Source organism: Fundulus heteroclitus, chromosome 9 (assembly GCF_011125445.2).
Source record: "Fundulus heteroclitus isolate FHET01 chromosome 9, MU-UCD_Fhet_4.1, whole genome shotgun sequence".
Classification (NCBI taxonomy): Eukaryota; Metazoa; Chordata; class Actinopteri; order Cyprinodontiformes; family Fundulidae; genus Fundulus; species Fundulus heteroclitus.
This window is the reverse complement of record NC_046369.1, coordinates 34,645,839-34,668,022: the sequence shown is the minus strand read 5'-3', so window position 1 is coordinate 34,668,022 and position 22,184 is coordinate 34,645,839. Positions and strand designations below refer to the sequence as shown.

General features: G+C 43.2%; 1 protein-coding gene across 2 annotated transcripts in view; it reads left to right on the top strand.

The window, feature by feature from the left end:
* Positions 1-6,411: 6,411 nt before the first annotated feature.
* Positions 6,412-22,184, top strand: part of rab6ba (RAB6B, member RAS oncogene family a) — an 87,408-nt gene continuing 71,635 nt past the window's right edge. Inside the window, exon 1 of one of the 2 annotated variants that reach the window (XM_012861234.3) lies at positions 6,412-6,778. In XM_012861234.3, the coding sequence (XP_012716688.1) occupies positions 6,709-6,778 (70 nt within the window). In that variant the 5' untranslated portion in view covers positions 6,412-6,708. The remainder of the gene's footprint in view (positions 6,779-22,184) is intronic. The other variant, XM_012861235.3, reaches the window with a different exon arrangement.

The following is a 22,184-nucleotide window of genomic DNA, read 5'->3' as shown; positions in this document are numbered from 1 at the left end:
TGTAATTTTTTAGATTTAGCTCTTAATATCATCTGTCTTAGATAATAATAATAAAATCTAGCCTTTACGGAAAAGTGGAACAAAACAAACCACTGTTAAAAAAGCAAAAACTAAGAATTTCAGTCTGCCTCCAGCTAAGCAGGGGACACAGCGAATCATGTGGAAGAAGGTAAAATAAATAGGCTTAAGCACAAAACAGTCTAAGTGAACTGCAAGGGATGTTTTACAGACAAGTCCGACCAAACAGTTAATAACAGGTAAGGAAGGACAATACAGTGACGACTCAGCAGTTGGAGCTGAATTAGGAACAGGTTCAATTAAACATAAAGATGACTGTGTTAAACCTGATCACACATTTATGTCATGCAAATTTCCTTTTCAGCTATCACCTCTTTAGTAAATACAAGTTTGCACTGACATTTGGAGCTAGCCAACAACGTGACCAACAAAATCAAGAGAGGATCTCTGACCAGACTGAACTCTCTCTAACCGATTGACCAACTGTTTTTGATTGAGAAAAAGAAAACCTCATTAATGAAGAGTGGAGTTTGAGTTAAGTGAGGTCTAAAAGATTTCAATGTCTAATAAAATACAGCAGGTACAAAAAATACTGCTTATATCATTTTTACCCTATTTTGTCTTACCTTTATATAAAAATCTGTTAATTAAACACATTTTTAATAGACATTAATGTGGCGCTTCAGAGCCCCAGGCTCCAAACAAAGATCTTAGAACAGAAGAACTGGGTGATAAGTAAAACAAAATCTTCTATAAAAGTAGATCCTTTTGTGAAACAATAAGTTGGCATTTTTTTATTGATTAACTTTGGGGTCGTTCTTTAAAAATGAAACGATTTCACAAAATGGAGAACAACAAACTAACTGCTAGGAGTAAAGAAAAGTTTAAAGTTCTCACCACGTAGCGAAGCTATGTATTTAGAGATAACATGAATCAAGAGTCCTTATTGTCATTATGTAACCATAATGTCATTTTTGGTTAGACACCAGCTCAGAATTCACATCTAACACACAGACACACATTAAAGGCATTCACAGAAAAACAAAGAATGAGCATTCCTAGATGAGACCCTCAGAAATGCAAAAACACAATATGAAAAGGAAAATGTAAATTTAAAGTTATGCTGTACAGCAGAAGAGAGACTTATCAGAAGTCAAAAATATTGAGCAATTGTTAATAGAGATGAGAGAATTCCCCAACCTCTTTAGCCTGAACAAATGGCTCTTAGGTGTATGTACCACGTACTTCTTCAATTTTATTAACGACTAGTTTTTTTCTGGCTGCAGACATTTTTTAAGGCAGCCAAAACCCTCCCATCCCGTCGTCTGGAAAAGACTGGTCCCCAGCGACCAACTTCTCCTGCTTGGCAGAAACAAAAATATCATCTCTCGTAACAGGGAGAGAAAGTATCAGCAAGTTCAAGCTGACCTGTGCAAAGTCCAGTAGCCAGTAGTGTGTGTACGTGTGGCTTTTTCTCAGATAAGTGGGGGGGGGGGGGGGGGGGGGGGGGGCGATATCAAAGTAGGTTCCTCCATCTCTGTTTTAATACATTGCAGATAAAGATTAGTCGACCTTCAGAGCCCAAAGCATTCCGTAAATTTATCAAATCTTGTGTTCACCGCTCATCTCATCAGCCATAAGAACAATGGGACAGATCATATTATTAACACACTGAATTTAGCATTTATTGTCAGGTCTTTGGCAGGGAAAACCTTTTTTAAATAATGATTTTATTCCAAAACACGCAAAATGTCATGTTTTAAACAGAAACATGGTTAAATCAGGAGAATCATACAACAGTTCTTTTAGAAATAACCCCTTGAAACTACAGCTTCATGAATAAACCTATAGACAGAATAAGAAAGGATGCAGAGTAGCTGTTCTGTTTAGGGACTCCTTTAAATGCAAACTAATGTCTTGTGACAATTATGTTTCATTTGAATGTGAGACTGTGGAAATCCTCACCCTATGTGTTGTTTCTGAATGTCTAAGACCACCTACTATGCCACTTTCTTTGATGATTTTACTTGACTGCTGTCTATCGTCTGTGTTGATTTTGATTGCGTAATTGTTGCTGGGGATTTTAACATCCATGTTAATAACCCTAGAGGACATATTGAAAAGGAACTGGTGTAGCGCACAGCAAAGGACATTGTCTCGACCTAATATCCAAAGGTCTAAACATCTCTAAGGTTATAGTGACGGATGTTGCTCTGTCTGACCATTCTTGTGGGGTCTTTGTGGGAGTTTTATTAATGTTAACAGAAGATTCCAGGCAGAGATCGTCTAGAAACCGTACATAGATGAAATATTTATTCAGCTCTACTCCTCCTTACCCCTCCTCCACTCACCTTCACTTAATGAGATTATAGATAAATTCAGTGGTAACGTTTTAAGCAATATTGTTACTATTGATCCCACCAAGGTGAAGGTGATGCTGCAAGGGTCAGAGCAGAAGAATGAGAGTGTTGAAGAGCTGAACGTAGGTGGCGGAAAAACAAATTACAGGTTGATTAGGGCGTCTACAAAGAGACACTGAGCATAGATGATACAGAGCTGAGGATTGCAAAGCCTGCCATACACTGACGACAGCTGGAGATAGGCACCAGCACCCCTCGCAACCCCACAAGGGATATACGTGTTAGAAAATGGATAGATGGGATCATATTTTTCTGATATCATTGCCAAAAACAACAATAATACTCATACTTTCTTTACTGCTGTTGACAGGCTAACGAACCCCCTGAATCAGTGGGCCCTGAACTTTTATCCAGCTGTGCCTGCAACGAGTCTGCCTCTTTCTATGCTGAGAAAATTCAGTTAAAGCAGACAGTCAGCGCTCCTGTGCTAGATGCAGGATATGTGCTGCCTCTGTGTCCATGGAGAGAAACCATGACACAGGTTTGTCCAAGTGCTCATAAGAACCTGGAAGACATTATACAATATCTGTCAGTAAGATTTATTTGTAAGATTATTGGAAAGAGCTGTTTCAACAGTTAAATACATTCTTAACAATGACCAGCCGCTTTGATGTTTTCCAGTCAGGTTGCCGTGCTCACCACAGTACAGAGATCGCCCTTGTCAAGGTGTTCAATGACATCCATATAAATGCAGACAATAGAGGAAGCACAGTGCTGGTACTATTGGACCTTAGTGCAACAATTGATACTGTTGATCACTCCATTCTGTTAGAAGTCCTGGAAAATGGGTCGGCCTTTCTGGTACAGCACTCAACTGGTTTAAATCCTACTTAAAGGACAGAGTGTCAGACCACAAAAATCACTTGTGGGGTTCCCCAAGGGTCCATCTTGGGTCCCCTCCTACTCAATATTTACATGCTCCCTCTAACTAAAAAACAACAACATCAGCTACCACAACTATGCAGACGACACACACCTCTACATCACCATGTCACCAGGTGACTATGAACCAATTTAAGCGGTGAGGAAATGTTTAGAAAAAAATCAATGCCTGGATGTGTCAAAAAAAATTTCAACTAAATAAAAACAAAACTGAAGTACTAATTTTTTAACCAATTGAGGAGAGATCAAAAGTTAGCTCCCAGCTTCAGCTGCTTCCGCTAGTAACCACAATCAGGCCCGGAAACTGGGTGTAGTGAATGACTCTGAACTGAACCTCCAAAGGCATCTAAACACAATTACAAAGTTGGCCTTCTATAACCTGAAAATAACATTTCTAGGATTAAAGGACTGATGTTTCAGCAGGATCTGGAAAAACTAATTAATGGGTTTATCTTTAATTGAATCGATTACTGCAACCTGTTTTCACAGGTCTGCCTAAAAGTGGATCAGACAGCTGCAGCTGATCCAGAACGCTGCTGCCCACATCCTCACTCAAACTAATAAAGTGGAGCACATCACCCCAGTTCTAAAGTCCTTCCACTGGCTCCCTGTATCTCAGAGAATAGACTTTAAAATGCTTCTGTTAGTCTATAAATCCCTGAATGGCTTAGCACCAAAATGCATCACAGAGTTGTTATCGGTATATCAACCCTCCAGACCACTCTTTTGACACAAGTACATTCTGCATACTCAGAAGCAGAACCAAACACGGAGAAGCAGCATTTAGTTCCTATGCTCCACTTGTCTGGAACAAACTCCCAGAAGACTGTAAAATTGCTAAGACCCAGAGTTCATTTAAATCAAGGTTAAAAACCTATTTGTTTAGAGTTGCCTTCAAACGGTAATGTTCAATTCAAACTGTTTTAGTTAAAGGTAGAGTGGACAATTTTTTCCAGAAATGTAGTTAAGTCCTCTTTTGAATAACTGCGCATGAGCAATACCATCTTATCTGCTCTTCTGCTCCTCAGAGCGGTAGCATGAAAAAATCTCCCAAATACAATCTGGTCTTATTTCTTTCTTCTGAGGCCTTCTTCTTCTCATAAACATGTAAGACGGTTTGCTTCTTACTAGTCTCAACCATTTTCAAAGTATACAGTTAGAGCAGTGGAGATACAATGAATGGCTGAAACTGAAGCTCGCTGGATACATAAAAACTAGAAGCGTGAAAGCGTAGCAAGAGGAAACCAGCAAGGAACGTGCACACACAATGGCATTATATGAGCGCATCACAGTAATTGGCATGTGGGACAACTAATAGATAAGATAATCCCCCTCAAAAACTCTAAGTGAAAATAAGACTATACCTTCAACTGAAACTTCAATAGATTATGTTTATAGTCCAATTTATCTTGACCTACAGTGACTATACCACTGGAATGTACTCTCCTCTGTATGTTTTCTTTCCTTATGTTCTGTTCATGTACAGCACTTTGAATTGTCTTGTTACTGAAATGGGCTATACAGATGAATGTGCCTTAACTGAATTCCACCACTTGCTGCCTTCACACTCTGCTAAAATGCTTTTTTGAAAGCGTTGCACATTGTATGGCCTCAGAGCTTCCAGACATTGTAAATATGGGTTTACTTTCGGGTATCTCTCCTCAGTATCTAAAAACAGCTTTCATTAAGACTCTTCTAAAAACCAAATGGCTTTGACGTCTTCCAGTCAGGTTTCCAGCCACATCACAGCACTGAGACAGCTCTATTAAAGGCCCTTAATGGCATCCACTCTAATATGGACTGTGGCAAAATTTAAGTCCTGGTCTTAGTGGATCTCAGTGCTGCATTTGACACAATCAACCATAATGTCTTGATAGACTGGTTAAAGAACTGGGTGGGACTTTCTGAGACAGCACCTGCCTGGTTGGAGTCCTATCTAAAAGACATGGGCTATTTTGTGTCCTTATGTAACTACATATCGGCGCTAACAAAGCTAACATATGGAGTTCCTCAAGGTTCAATTCTGGGGCCTCTGTTGTTGAACATATATGCTCCCATACGCTCAGATTATTAAAAACAAAATACCAAATATGTTACGTTAATTATGCTGATGACACACAAATCTATATAGTCATCTCACCACGAGATTATAGTCCAATTCAAACACTGATCATATGCATTAATCAAATTAAAGAGTGTTTGGAACCAAAGAAGAATGATTAAAAATCAGCACTTCAAGTTTTTAGCTTTCAAGTTGTACAGCTAAAAACTAAGAGCCAAGCCAGAAATCCTGGGAGTGGTTCTGGACTAAGACATGAATTTTAACACCCATTAAGACAATAGTGAAATCAGCCTATTATCATCTAAAGAGCATATTAAAGAGGATTAAAGGACTGATGTTTCACCAGTACTCAGTAAAACTTGACTACAGTAATGCTGTTTTCACAGGGCTCCCTAAAGCATACACCAAACAGCTGTAGTTGGTTCAGAACACCGTTGCCTGCGTCCTCACTAGGACCAAGAGAGTGGACCATATAACTCCCGTTTTTAGATCTTTACACTGCCTTCCTGTCTGTCACAGAATAGATTCGAAAATCCTGGTGTCGGTTTATAAATCTCTGAGTAGTCTAGTGCCAAAATACATTTTTGATCTTCTGGTCTATCATGAACCAACCAGAAGCCTAAGCGCATCAGGGTCATACATTCTCTCTCCGTACCCAGAGAACTAAACACTGTGAGACAGTATTCAGCTTTTATTCCTCTCACCTTTGGAACAAACTCCCTAAATGCAATACAGCTGTTAAAACTCTCACCTGCTTCAAGTCAAGACTGAAAACGTTTTTATTTACTGCTGCACTTCAGTAATCTATCATTTTGCGCTGTAACCTTTATTTTTTGTATACATTTTAAATGTGTTTCGTTTTTCTGATTTGCAACAGTGCAGACTAGACTAATGAACACAAGGACTATCTATCTATCTATCTATCTATCTATCTATCTATCTATCTATCTATCTATCTATCTATCTATCTAGTTTTCCTCTTTTTATTAAATAAATGCTAAAATTACTTAGATTAAATATCGTTCTTTTTTTTACTTTTTTGTTTACATCCACCTCTGTCCTCTCTAGTACACATGACGTCATTTTATTTTCCTGGCCATCCGCCGTTTGAAAGTGCGCATGCGCACGGGCCCTTCTAAACACTCCCCCTAGCGTCACGGAGCGGGCGGTGCAGCATCAGCGGCTCGTGCCCATCACGAAGACTCGAGGCTGCCTGGAAAGTCGCCTCCCCATTCCGTCGAGCATCTTCACCAGCCAGCACCGAAGTCCTGTCATTCTGTCCGCCGGTTGCCCGCAGCCACCCTCCCCCTCGTCCTCCACCTCAAAATGTCCGTGGGCAATGACTTTGGGAACCCTCTGAGAAAATTCAAACTCGTCTTCCTCGGGGAGCAGAGCGGTAAGACATGTTTCATTCTCGCCAGAAGAAGTTCGTGCTCGGCCGTTCTGTTGCGTGAACTCGCTGCACCTGCTGTGGCCAGAGAGCCAAGTTCACGGACACGCAGCTAGCTGCCGTGGCCGAGAGGCATCTCCGTGGGCCGAAGGCGACGGCAGCGGGACTTCGGCGGTGGGGAAACGGGTTCGCCGGAGTGAGAGCGTGGAATGTGGGGCGTCAGCGGAGCAGTGAGAGGCGCAGTGTTGCCGGCTCTGGTGAAGTTTATTAGGGACGAGAGAAGCGTTGACGTGCGCCTCGGAATCCACCAGTTAAACGGAGCGCCGCGGTTTGTAGAGCAAACATGTGAAAAGGAGGCAGAAAAAAAAAAGAGCACGGGGCGTGCCACTGTGGAGGATCCAAGTTGTTGCTCCCCGGGTTTATTGTTGTTTGTTTTTAATCTAAACGGCTTATATTCCTGCGCGGAGACACACCCAGGGCTGATAACTCTGCCCTGGTGGCATCGCTCCTGTCTGACCAAGTTGCGATGTTTTCAGACGCTGCTCTGCTTTGTGATTGGCGTTTTTACTGCAGGGAGCACATCGCATAGGACGATGAGCGACGTCACGCCCTTTTGCAACTCTCTCTCTCTCTCTCTCTGATTCATCCGTGTCTTTTCCTCAGCCCTGCGCCCCATCCTGAGCTGTGTGCGTGCCCACGTCCTCAGACAGCCGACAGCGTCTCCTTTTCCCCCCCCAGCCACTAAATGCTCCTCCACAAGCTCTCCCTGAGTCTGCATCCTTCACAGGGGCCGGCCTGTTTCTCAGGTCTTCAGCGGTCACAATGAACCACATTAGTCATGGCTCAGTGCTCCAGTCTTTCTCCGGATCATACACGTCACACCAGGGGCGTTCATGCTCTTAATTCATTCTTCAATCTGTGGATCGTATCTTGTCTGAAAAGTGGTACCAAATTGATTATCGCGGCGCAGTCAAATGTTCTTAACTTCTCCCAAAGGGATCAGATTACACAGTCCGTTGATGTCATTTTGTTATGCAAATCTGGCTAAATCAGCGAGAACCCTGGAGCAGGATCGTCCAACCCTGGTGCTCCTGAGCTGGTGCTGGTATCTTACATGTGCTCCTTCTCCGTCAGAATTGAATTGTTGGCTCCTCAGGATGCGATCAAGCTCTGCGGAGGCCTTGTGATGGACCGTCTGTTGGACCAGCGCGTGTTGGACTAGGGAAGTCTTGAGGACTGGAGTTGGACGCCCCTGTCCTCGGCTGCCGGTGTCTCCAGCGGTGTGATCGGTGTTTTTCCTGCCGCAGAAGGAGACTGGAGGTCGGTCAGGATACAGAGTCTGGAAAGATGAGATGGTCATTTACAGCAGATTTCTCACCTTTTAGTGAAGTGCAAACGAAATCAAAATCAACACACACTCCAAAGCAGATTCACAGCTGATTAGTAGCAAAAGTATAAAGTATTCCCGAGTTTTCTGCTGTTAAACGGCCTTCGTGTGACGGACAATAACAAGTGTTTTAGTTATCCAAACATCGAAGGGGGCGTTGAACTTTTTCCTATGTTTTCATGCTACAAGCACAGCCTGCAGTAGATTTCACTGAAAGTTATAGAACATAAACCATAAGTGTGAAGTCAAAGGAAATTGATGCTTGTTGTTTTTTTTTTATCATTTACAAATGAATTTGATCTTAGTTCCCTTTACAGCGATCTGAAATTAGGGATGCATGATCTATCGTATTAACATTAAAGAGTAAAGCCAGCCTTATAATGCGCTGGGCGAAAGCCTGGATCACAGCAGAGAGGTCAGCGATAGAGCTGGCTGAGAAGTTTAACACGGTGGCCTTTGGTGTTGAACATTTCAGAGCTCTGTTCAACCCTTCCTCCTGAAATGGAAACGGTGTGGCACAACTGCAAACATGCCAAGACATGGGAACCCAGCTAAAGGGCAAGGAGAGACTTAATCAGGGAGGCAGCCCAGAGGCCCGTGGTAGCTCTGGGGGAGCTGCAGAGAAGCCGATGACAGGATAACTATTTTTGTTTAAAGCCAAAAATAGCCCCGTTTAATGACTCACGGCATACCCTGTAGGACACGTGGAGAAGGTGGTGCTAAGGCAGATAAGATCAAAACTGAACATTTTGGCCTACATGCGAAACGCTGCGTGTTCCAGAAAACCAACACTATTTATGGTCCTGAATGCACCACCCCCACCTGGTGATGGTAGCGTCACACTGTAGGGAAACCGTTCTTTACATATTGCAGGGAAGCTGCTTAGAGTTGGTGAGAAGAATGATGGAGCTAGATGTTGGACTGTGCTGAGAAGAGAACCCTCAGGAGGCTTCAGCACTTTCCGACGGATGGTGTGCCCCTCCCAACACCATTCCCCCCCCCCACACACACACACACACCACAACTGCTCACATGCACCGGTATATCTCAGCTTCAGTCAGTTCTGTCAGCCTGAAAAAAAACCTTAATGGTGCCATGACATCACTGTTTAAGCCGTTTCATGTGGTGGATGTTGCTGCATGTGTAACTTCTCCAAAGAATTTCATTAAAAATGACCTCAACTTGTTGTTTTGTCAGGCCAAATGTCCCTCAGTAAAATGGTTGGTTGCAGTAATAGATGTAGCTACGACCATATTTGGAAAATGCCCCACCTCCACCCCCTCCATCCACGCCACCCACTCGTTAGAAATCCATTAAGGTTTTGTGTCTGGTTGGAGCGTCAGTGATGCAGTTTAAAGCTCTTGGTCAGTTTGGCCTCTGACACAGATGAGTGTCTTTGAACAACTAATTTTTCCACTACATAGAAATATGTATTACTTTGACAAGCCAAGGTCCTGCCCTGTGTTCAGCTCATCGTTTGGGTTGTTGTTGCCTGACAGTGCGGATACGTCCCTATGGGATGCCATGTAAGTTGTTTTGGTCACGTCACGTAATGTGAATTTCTGAGAAGAGAGGAGTGAGTGCTGCAGAGTGGCTGTTCAAACGATGGAAGCTGAGGCCGTAGTGTTTCTAAATCTCCACTGATGTCTTCTTTCTCTCCTCTGGTCTTCCCCATCCACAATATGCCCATCGCTGTCTTCAAACGGTTATCCCGCGTCCCTGATGTTAAAGAACCACTGCTTTTTTTTTACCCGCTGGTTCTGACTACGACTGACACGCCTGTCATGTTCACAACTGAGGAAGCTTTGCGGATGAGAGGTGAAAGGTCGCCAGACAACAAGATTGGTAGTCCTGTTGCATTCTACTTACCCACTTAAATAGAAGTACGTTTCATGGTGCCGTTATAAAGAATGAAGTTATGTCTGTCACATTTCAATGCCTGTATGATATTAGCTAAATGACAGATCAAAGCAATTTACATAGAAAATACCAGGAAAACTTTTTAGTATGTTTGGATTTTGTATAAACTATTGACGATAGCTTGATTCCCTATGACGCAAACGACACACATCCACCACATGTCTTATTCCTTTGACCCCGACCATTTAAGGAGGAGGAGGATTTTAACGGGAATCTGCTCAGAAAATGATGCAATGATGTAAAATGTTTTGCCACCGCGAGACATTTCTCCATCAGTGAGTTCTGCAAAAAACACTTGCTGGCTATTGGAACACGGAGGAAAAGGTATTTCATATCTGTCACAACATGCGATCTGTTCACTTGAGCAACGGATCTTAGAAGATGTGGCTGCAGGGCGTGTTTGCTTCCCGGCACGTTCATTACGACAGGACGGCATAAATGCGGGTGTGATAGTGTGGGATGAAATGTATTTTTTGCTGCAACCTGTGCGTCTCGTAATTTGGCGGTATTCAGCGTTGACGTTTGCATTAATTACTCCACTATCAGGTAATTAGGGAAAGGGCTGGGAGAGTTTCATTAGTGGTATGAACCTCCGGAGGCGTGCAGGGCTTCAGAAGGTGGTACGCCGCGGTTGGCCTCGTTCTGTGCTGTCTGAAAACGGCTCTGAGCTGTGGAGCTCCAGTGTCGCCGGAGGCCCAGCCAGTCTGCACCGCTCAAGCCCAATCCTGTAATCGGTGTGAGGAGACTTCATTTGTCGTCCGTCCGGACAGCCGCGCGTCTCTGACAGGTCTGCGATTGCTGCGGCTGGCGGGGCGTCAGGCGCGCAAGCCGGTCTGCTCTGCTCGTGTCATTTATTAGCGCACACGTCTGGACACGGGGCATGCCAGGAACAGACGTGCTGCGGTAAAAAATACCTGCTCTTTGGCTGTGAAGAGTTCTGGTGCAGTCTCTGAGCAGAACGTCTATAAAGGGAAAGCCAACGCCATGTCCTGTTTTTAGAAAAAGAGCCAAGCGACGTCGCAGAGAAAGAGGCTCCAGAATAAGTAGGTGGAAGCAGGGAGAGTGTTAAACGAGCTGTCAGGAAGTCCTTCCTCCTGCATATTTCTTTACTTGTTTCCTACGCTCCCTCTACCAAGGCTAAAGAGGCTTTATGAGTCAATCACCTGTTTCTACATTGGTGCTCCTCGAGGAAGCAGCTCCAAGCTCCACCCTGAAGGGAATCAACCAAGTCATTGTTAAAAACGCCGCTGATTTCTGATCACAGCGTTCTGAGTCATGGATCTGTTGGCATTGGCAAGCTTTTGAACCAAAAACACCAGCCAGTTGTTTGGATGTAGTCGCCCTGCCTCGTGCTTCATTTCTCCTTCGATAAACAGATGGGAAGCTTTCTGCTGGAGTGGATATATGGCTGTTGTGGGGTTTTGCTGCCTGAATCAAAATGCCATCTTCCATCTTCGACTGCACAGAGATTGCCATCACACAGACACAAAGGGCCGGCTTGAAAAATAGTGCTGAATCACCAGATTTGTAGGCTTCATAGCAGGCTTTTACAGTTTGCTGCTAATGCGTCGATCGCTTTGTCTGCAGGAAGCAGCTTTCTGAGCAAATGAAACCGAGTTTTGGTTTTCCTGGGTACGGAGCTGCAAACCGTTTCCCTTACCGAGGCTCTAAAACCGCAACTGCAAGTACAATCAGTGTTCACCCGTAGCAACCGTGTCCATGCACAGAAAACGCTGAATAAACTACGGCTCTGTCTAAATGCAGTTTTGGTAAAATAATTGTGGTGGAATTAGCTAATTGTAGTCAACGACCTGACAAGTTTAATTTGTAACGTTCCTGAAAAGGTCGTTGTGGGACTCGACGCGCAGCTTCTTGGAAGGTTCTCAAAAATAATGGCTATGCCAATATAATCTCTACTTAAAAAAAAAAAAAAAAAATTCTTTAAAAACACTTATTTGGGTCAAAATAAATGGACCAATCTTCATGTCAGCGGGTAGTGGCAGAACTTCCCCCCGTCAGCGCTGCAGCAACGCTCTCTGCCCCTCCCCGCTCCACAGCTGCTCTGAACAATCCTGGCTGAGTGTCACAACGGCGCGCTGCTGCTGGACGGTTAAAACTCCAGCAACGACAACTACGTCTAGAGAAGGGCAAAGGTAGAAGCGCTGTTTGGAAGGCTTTTGCATAATAGATGAACTGCAAAAGCCGAGGAATACCAATTAGTACCGATGCTGCCTGTGTTAGTACAGCTGACACGCTGTTGTTTGAGGATTTTAAAACTCTGTTTGGCTGCTGTATCCGCAGCAGTGAAGGAGTTAAAACAGTGGTAAGCGTAAGTTAGCGTTACCTGTGTAAATATTAGCCACCCACTGAAGGCCTCATTTCTGTGTTATTAGTCTGGGTCCGCCCAGTCAGATGTTTCCCCAGCAAAAAAGAAGACGGCTGTCAGCTGCTAAATATGTAGTTAAGTGGTGAAGTGACCAGTGTGCCCCCCTCCGTTTCTATGCTTTAAGTTGTGAAGGAATTGCCGTCTAATTGGTCCAATAGTAAAACGACAACGTTCACAAATGGCTATCATTGGAAAACAAGGATGTACATCTGTTTTTACTTACATTTTCTTGATAAATTGCATTTTAAAATTTAATCCTTCTCAATTACTAATAGAACAATCTTGTACCGGTATCACAGAAAGCAAGTCTCTCTTTCAGTAGCTAAGAAGCTTTTCCTGTGTTCTCACAGGTACAGTCATGATTTGTCTTCAGTGATGAGCTCCAAGTGTGTTAGGTTAGGAAGGCCTCCATGCCATCACCCTAATCTGACAGATCCTCTATCAGATTCATCTCAGGTCTTAGGTTAGGCCAATCCAGATACATACTTTTACGTATGTCAGAAGAAACATGTTGGTAAAATAACCAAATTACTTTGTCTAAATCTGCCAGGGGTCTGAACAGGTTTGAGCTTAAATTGATCAGTGCTGGTCCCTTTGAATATAATGTTTGAAACACGGTCTCCTCTGGCCCCAGAAAGACCAGGATTCAGCCAATTATAAACCAAACTTAACTCTTTAAAAGGGTACATCAGTAATTAGGATGACGTCAAGTATGCTTATGTTAAAACAAAATAAATTTGAAGACATTACAGTGTTTGATGTCATAGATTGAAGAAGCTACCTAACTAAAGCAAACTCTTGTATATCTCCTGCAAGTTGCTAAGAGTTATGTGCTAAACAGGGTTAAAAGATCAATAACTTGTAAGATTTTCCTTGTATGAAAACCTTAAGTTGATGACTGAGTCCTACCAACATCTCCTGGTTACCTTTCCTTACTCCTCATCCAGCAGTGTCTAAAGATAACTGGGAAGCTTTTTCTTTTTACACCTAATTGCATCTTCCCAGCAGGGTTTTATTTTTTTGTGTGGATTAGAATTACCCACTCTCGTGACAGCTTGCTTTTAGCCACAGATGCTTGTTTATTAACTATACCGCACATCTAGAGGTATCTTGTTTTATAGCAAAGGCAGGCAGGTAACTTAGTGGCTGCTGAACCGGCTCGCTGACCGTGTCTCACTTCTCGGGAGTATTGTTAAAGGTGTGAGTTCAAGAAGAAATCCCTCAAGGTTTCCACGTTGATAACTTATTGGTGACTGATGTCAGAAATCACAAGAACTACAGATAAGGGTTATGCCTGTGTCTTTTACTTTGATTTATACCCCTGGCAGCCATATTGGATTCATATGTTTGCTATTGAGAATTCTGTCCATCGTCCAGGACAGAATTCCCACTTCATTCCGGTAGAGTTTTCCCTCTTGGAACCTCCAGGTTGTTGCATAACTCGGCTTAAGGCTTGTAACACCGCGTTATGTAATACTGCTACATTATGTAGTAATGAAATAACCTCAAAATGCAATAAAACATCAGTCAAACCACATTTTGTGATGACTAACGCAAAATGTAGTCAAATCCATTTACACATTTTAACTGTTTCTCCAGCATTACATAGTAATATAATGATTACAAAATGGAGCAGTTCCTCTTTTTTGTAAGAAGTTTCTGTGATAATGTGGCACGTTATGCAATAAACAATCACAAACCAGTCTTTGTGCTCATCTTAATCAATATGCCTTTAATAATGGTCATGTAAGGATCTTTAATATTTAAATCTTTGAAATTGTTCAATGAAGGCCAAACTTTCGATCATTTAGGGTCTGACCTTCAAAAGCTTTGTGTGTATAAAAACATGTGCAAACTTGAAAGCACAAGCAAAGGTGACACAGGAAAATCCAACATGTTGAATATCCCCGATTTGAAGTCGAAGCGGTTCCGACGTTCTACCGAGCGGACCAGACCGCTCTTAACACGGCAGGAATATCTCTTCTGATTATCTTAAGAGCCACACTGATGGTCTGGGCAAAAATTAGGCTAATTATCCTGCCGTGTGAAACCAGCCTTTAAGTTCAGCCTTGCTGAGCTTTAGGGAAATAACGCTACACAAAAATCATAATTTGCCACTTGTCAATGTGCTTTTGGTGCTACCAATCAAGAGACATGAACACAAGTTTAGGAATATTGTATTTGACAGTGAACAATCTTTATTTTACATTTTCTGATCGATTGTTTTATCAGTATCCTCCATATTTCAGAAAGGTGGTCAGTTTAAAACTATTATTTGGCAAATCAAACTAAAATTCCAATCATAATTAAACATAAAATCACCTAAAATATTTTGATGTTGTAGTTAAGGGATTTTTGTATGAGACTGTGTTGACATTTAATAATAAAAGCGTTTCTGTCACTTTGGAGTTGTTTTACAGACTATCCAGTGTACGTATTGTACTTGAATGCACCATAGAACTGGCTCTCCATTGAGAGCCAGTTCTATGGTGTAGCCACATTACTCCTGCTATAAAGGTTCCCAGGGTATTTGGTTCTGGTTGAATGCTACAAGCAGCTGGATTGCATGTTAGCTCATGCGTCTCTGCTGATGTACAATCTTTGTTTCAAGTGCAGTCTAGGGTGGAGGCATCTACGTATCTTGTTTTGGTTGGAAGAACACAGAGATGAGGCTTTTTTTCCATCGTCACTGTAGCTCACTGAGAAATGTTTGTATTGATCACCAACTTTTAGCCAGTCATCACATTTTTTTTTCTCCAAAGTATGAACATTTTGTGGTAGGAGCATCATAACTCTGACACGTAATGCTTTTTGCCGTACCCATACCACTGCTATGGAGTCAAAGCAAAGGCTACTTGAACATTGCGACAATGACTAAAAACATTTCTTAATTTCATACTAAGCATTGCTAACGCTCTGTCTGCACTGATGAAGATTTTTTCCTCAGCTGCTTGCTGGTCGCTTGGAAAAACAGTAGCCTAACCTACTTTCTGATTATTATATGATTACTTGGTGGGCGCTCCTAATTTTTGCACATATGACATTGAACTCTTAATATAACAGGGAAAAAAAACAAATCAAGAAAATGAAATAATTGCCAATATAACACAGCCCATCCTTTCTGAGCTGGACAATGACACAGTTGGTAGCACTGAATTCCAGCCTGGGGGCTTCCTGGAGGGAGTTTGCCTGTCCTCCCAGTCTTTTTTTTTTTTTTTTTTTGGGTACTCTGGCTTCTAAAAACAGGGCTGTTATGCTAACTGGTCTCTAAATTGACTTTAGGTGTGGGTGTGCATGCTTGTTTGTCCTGGAGATGGGCCATAACCCTCCACCCTCTCCGACGCTTTACCAAATACCCTCCATCGCCTCACTTGTAGACACCTGTCAAACAGGTTTTTAAGTTTGCTACCATATATAACATATCAAATGACATGCAGATAATTGTTTTCTGCCAGTATGGATTTTAAATGTTACATTTGGCTTGAAAATCTTCATTGGTACTATATACAGAGCAAAGAAATGCCCAAGCGAAGAAGTTAAGAACCTCATTTCAACCAAGCAATAGCAGCTTCATATTTATATGGAAAAAACAGAGTGGGTGTATCCTCACAAGCCGGCCCTACGCATAATGAACCACACTGGGCCCTTGCCAATGCTGTGATGTGTGGAAACGGTCTGATTCAGTTCAGACTGCCTGTGAGACAACAAAAACAGTTCTGTAGGCAGGATATGACGACACAGTTTTAAAACGAGCGACACTGAGTTGTCAATAGCTAAAACTGCTCTAATGCTAACCTTTTGATCATAATTTAAAAAGTTCACCTTCAACAAAGATTCAGGGACTTTTAAACTGCTGCCCATTCTGCTGGTGAGGCTGCTCAAACCATTCCGTCTAAATCGCCCGCTGTAAAAATGGACGAGGTCCTTGCATAACATGACATGTTTCAAAAGAAGAGAGACGGCAAATCCTGTTTAAACACAACGGCAGCTGCTCACACAGAACAGCTCTGTGAATAAAATCTCTGCTAAAGGAGGAAGGCTGCCATTTAGCCAGCATGAGAGCTGACACTTCACCGACTTCAGCAGGTCTCCGTCGGTGTTTAGCCCGTCTCCGGCTCCCTAGATGAGCCCTCATCACGTGGCTGCTCCAGCCTGAGTCGCTCGCTCTGTTCTACGTCTTCTACATACCTGCGCCATATTACTTCAATTAGATCCCTTTAGAATATTTCATACAGCGTGCATGACTAATACACATTTGTCTCGTTGAAACAAGCACTCATTGGGCTGAGACGCCCTGGACATTCATTTTTTTTCACTGTCGCACACATGGCAGTATTAAGTCTCACTCTGTGGGCAAAGAAATGAATCACCAGCAGATGACTTGCAGAGAAACAGGTGGCAGGGATGATGTGGGAGCGGTCCGGTGCTGCGTGCGCTCACATGTGATGTCCAGCTTGATCAGAGATGGATATTCTTAGAAACATTACATTAGCTTCTCTTCTTATTTCTGTCTTTCAGCACCTCCTCCTACTGCCCACCTTCCTTTCCTGACAAACCGGAAATCTTCCGTCTTCTCGTGTTTGCAATTAGTTTTTACATCTGCTGCTTTTTTTTTTTTTTTTTTTTTTAATCATCAGTAGTTCTTTACGGTTCTTGTGCCACACATTCCTCCTGCTCTGGGAATTGAACCTCTTAGCAATCCTTCATTTTAAACACGGTTGGTTACAGTGCCTCTTTTGTTCTTGCAAATCTGCAGGCAAAAGGAAAGCTGAGGTTCACAGGGTTCAGTCAGCCTTGAGTCAGCAATTTTAATGTTGCACCAGTTCTAGTTTCTGTGTTTTCAAATTGTTGTTTTATTCAGAAACTGTTCTCGCTTTGCACGTGGGTGCACCTTACTGCAGGGCTTGAATAGTTTATTCAGGTTATTCTGTGCTATGCCATAAGCTGGTTGAATATGCTTATTATTATTATTAATTATAATTTGGTATTATAATTTAAATAATAAATCATTCAACTCAAAATTTCGCTATAACAAATATAGTTCAAATGGTGGTGATGTTAGCTATAAGCTTATAAGTATTTATACCACTAATGCATTAGTTAACTTGCTGTTATGAACTCATTTATGCTGGAATAAATGATCAGGTCGGACTGTTCACCGACCAGGTTTATCCAGCAGGCTGTGAGAACCCCAATGTAACTGCAATTAGAGTTTAAATCCTTATTCCTTATCACCATCCAATGATATTGTCTCTGTATTAATGTCAGATGTTAACTCCAAAGGAGGTTAGCTCTGATTTCTGAATACCCAGGCAACTGTGAATTGGACTGAACACAAAACAATGTCTATTCCGCAGTGGTTGGTTTTATTGAACCAAAAGCAATTCCCTGTTACAGTAATTCTCTGATTCAAACAACTTTGGAATTCTTACTCATTACTAAACTAAAACATGCAAAATATATATGTGGAAATAAAGAATAAAACAAAATAAACAATGGATTAAAATGAGCGGTTAGCAGATCTTAACTTAACTCAAAGTTGTTTAACACCGCCCTCGAAACACCGGCATTTCACGTATCAGCATTGATAGACAGAACAGCTTCGGGAATCTCACTGGACGCTTTGATATCTTACGAAAGCTAATTCAGCTAAGCTACCTACAGTTCAGATACACGTGACCCTCCCAAGATGGCTGCTACGATGACGTATGAGGGGAGGTCCTAATGACGTAACCACGCTTACGCTGATGGGGTAATGCCTCGCTTCGAGGGGCGTAGCTAACTGGGAGTTTAAAGCAAAGCCCGCGACTTGCTCGGACAAAGAGATTAAACTGATAAGGAGAAGCGAAAAGAGAGAGGGGGGGGGGAGCAGGGAAAAGATGCAAAGAAATAAGGCGGTAACCCACGGCGGGGTTATTGATGAATCACAAATCAACACAGCAAAATCAATTGTAAAATACATGCACATACAAAGAAAATGTTCAGCAAAATAATTCCAACTTCGTCGTGGAATAAAAGCATTAACCAACACCTACAAAGTTCTACGCCTGCCCAGGCACTTCTAAACACCCTGTTGGTGAGACAGAAATAAAAGGGGAGAGTCCGTTACTTTGAGATGCCTCGGGGCTGGTCCGGAGCGCTCCCGAGTGTTGCGGCTTTCTGGATGCGTCTTGACGAGCGCAGTTATCCGCAGGCTGCAGCGGGACCGGGATGGGAAGAAGCTGCTTCGTTTCTTCCTCCGGGTCCACAGTCGCTTTGTTGGCCAGACAAAGCGGGGTCCTCTTCGATCACTGGGAGATATGGCGTCTCTCAGTCTTTTGATCAGAGGGAATTTAAAAGTACTTATTTTAGTCGACCTCCTGTCTGCACAGGGAATAGTTTGGCTTCGAAAAAAAACTCTCGGTCCAGCGAGGAATTCGAGCACGTGTTGTGGGATCACCCCAACGGAAACAGCTGTGTCTTCTCGGGTTGGCTAAAGCCAGGGAAGAAGAAAGATGGTCGTGGGTGATCGGCTTTTATAGCCATCATCATAGCAACCTTATCTTGATCGGCGGCCATTTTGCCGTGTTGCGTGATGGGAGTTGGTGGCCATTTTGACCACATGAGTTGGTGGCCATTTTGACCACATTGCATCATGGGTAACGTAGTCCGTTACGTCCCGAATTGATGCAGCTTTTGTCACGTATGAACTACATGAGTTGGTGGCCATTTTGACCACATTGCATCATGGGTAACGCAGTCCGTTACGTCCCGAATTGATGCCCGCTTTCTGTCACGTCTGAACTGGCACAACATACCCCCCTTTAGCTTTGAAGAGTGGGATGCTGGTCACAGTCTTTAAAGCTACAACCAAGTCCATTCTGGCGTGACGAAAATCCGTTGTGCATGAGTGGAACAACCTAATAGTCTTTCTAGTAGCCCATTGGGATTCATGCAGTTCAGTTCATCATCCAAGAGGAGGAAAACAAAGCATTCATTGTGCCTGGGTCAGTGACCTAGCCTGGGCAGGACTAAGCTATAGCTAGTCATTTCTATTGGCTAATAAGGCAACAATAAAGTAATAATAAAAAAAATATATAAAAAAAAAAAGAAATGCAAACTTCACAATCACCATTGTCAATACATTCATTGGTCGTCAGGTTTGAACTTTGAACCAAAGAAAGGAGAGAGGGAAAAAGGGAAAGGAAAGAGACAGCGGTTCGTAGTCTAATCAGCTTATGGCCTTCAAGGAGCTGGTGCTACGAACCTGGGAGCGACAAAGGTGAGGGCGTCAATCCTGGTTTGCAACTGTTTGATCTGCTTGTATGCTGCATACGCCATTGCGGTAGTGATGGCCCATCCAAATACAAGGAGAACCACAATAATGGTCATAATGTGAGTGTCGGTCGACTCTGTAGCTCTGGGGAAGCGAAGCAGAGGGACCGAGCTCAACTCTGATGGAGTGAGACTGAATTTAATCAGCTGGGTGCCTGCAAGTAAAAGCTGTCTTTCAATGCCGACATCAATGCTGAAATTGTATCCCTTAAAGACATCTATTATTTCAATCTCTGAGTCATATTTGTCAACGTCAAGGTGATGCAGAACCATGTTTCCAATGTGGACTACAGCGCCTTGAGGTGGGGAACAGAAAATGGTTTGGTTGGGCAGTTTGAGTCTAGTAACTGTGTCGTGCTGCTCGTAGGATAACAGGGCTTCTGCCTCTGGGGTGCTAACGAGCCAGCGGTTACCTGCCCGCTCAATTTTGGTTTCCACACCTGCATCTTTAAGGGTCATTCTAGCCTGACAGTTTTGTTCAGGAGATTCATTCCTTAGACCACACAGGTAATTGGTAACGTCTCTGATAAATGGGTTGCTTGGGCATACCCAGTGGATGTCTTTGGTTTTGGTACACAAATCCAAATTAGGGACTAAATAAAGTTTGGGATCAGCATCATGATAGGCCAATATTGAGGGGGTTTGTAGGTGTACGTGGGTCTCACCTTGCCAAAAACCGACATTCAATACTGATTTAAGCCTATACACATTAGCTCTTTCAATGATGGGAAGGTTTAGCATAAATCCTATCTCCAAGTTGTCAGGATTTACAAATATCGGAATTGCACTACCTAGGCTATACGCCAGGTGTGTTTGTGGTGGTTGTAGTGTTTCACTGGAGGCAGATTTGAGAACCTTTTCGACCAAATCTATTGGTACCAGGTACGGGGGAATCCGTCCTTCAGCAAGGCTATTTATGGATGAACTAACCTCTCGAGTGAGATCCTGCATTAAATCTCTAACAACCTGAGTATACATCATGTCATTCTTTACCACTTCTGTGAGCGTTTCCAAAGCATGCATGGTGTTATTGAGGAGTGCAGAGTGTAGATTTACAGTAACCATTGTACCCTGAAGTGTTTTAGTTTGAATATTCAACAAGGTCTGTTGTAGGAGGAGTCTCTGTTGGATTTCTGGCATTTCTTCATCTAGCTCTTGTACGTGTCTCTGGACGGTCTTCAGGCTGACGGAATTCGCTGCTGAAAGACCAACTGAGAAAAGCGATCCGATCGCTGCTACGGAAGCTATCAGTCCTCCTAAAAATCTTTTTGGGCGTTTACTGCCACCAAGGTCTTCTTCAGTTACCATGAATTTCTGCAGTTGTCTGAGAATATGGATGGTAACCTGTTTGGTGTGTTCTACGGCGTCATGGACCTGAGTTCCGCGCGGTCTTCCTTCACTGAGCTGTGGGGGGAGTTGTACGTGTTTCCTGTACACATCCCATGGATCTAATCGCACAAAAACTCTTTGAGTGTGAAGTCTACAATGGGTAATAAGGAGCCCGGGCGTGTCCTGGAGGGCAGTACCGGTCGGGGGTCCCATTTCCACCACGTTAGTCGATCGGCTCACTGATGATCCGACAAGGATAATAACCATCCAGATGATCTCCATCCTGCAACAGAGAGATCTGAATTACAGACGTGAAATTGTATATGGGCGGTTATTCGTTTATTAGTGCATGTTTAAAATGCCCTATTTGAACATGCACTTGTCCTATGTAATGCTATGCATTGTTCTCTTCGCTGGGGGTGGAGTTAGGCTCCCTTCCCTGCGAGGAGAGTTTGGTGGACGGTTTAATTTGGTTCGCATGAACCCATTTGTACTCTGGACTTTGCCGGGGCTTCGGGTAAGCCACCGGTGAGAGTTTTCCGACAATTTCGAAAGGGCCAGCCCAGCTCGGAAGAAACTTCCTAGACCGACCGGACGGCTGGGTAAAACGGAAATAGAAAACCTTGTCTCCTATTTCATATTCCCTATGGGATGTTTTCCGATCGTAGTAGGCTTTGGCACCTTGCACGCTGGCTTCTAAGTTCTGTTGAGCCCACGCAAAAGTCGTTCGGAGATGGTCTTTTAAATCGGTCACGTACTGGTGTGCCGTGTAGGCGGTTGTCACACTGACGTCTTCGGGCTGGTAGATGAGATGCAGGGGAAGGGTCATTTCTCTCCCCGTCATCATCTCGAAAGGTGTCACCCCTGTGGAGCATTGTGGGGTCGAGCGGATGGCCATTAGGACCAGGGGAAGCTTTATGTCCCAGTCCCTGCCGTGGCTGTTGACATATTTCTTTAACATGCCGACCACGGTGCGGTTCATCCGTTCTACCTGTCCGGATGACTGTGGGTGGTAGGGAATGTGGAATTTAACTTCCACGCCCAACATATCGAGAAGCGCGGTCATAACGTTTGAT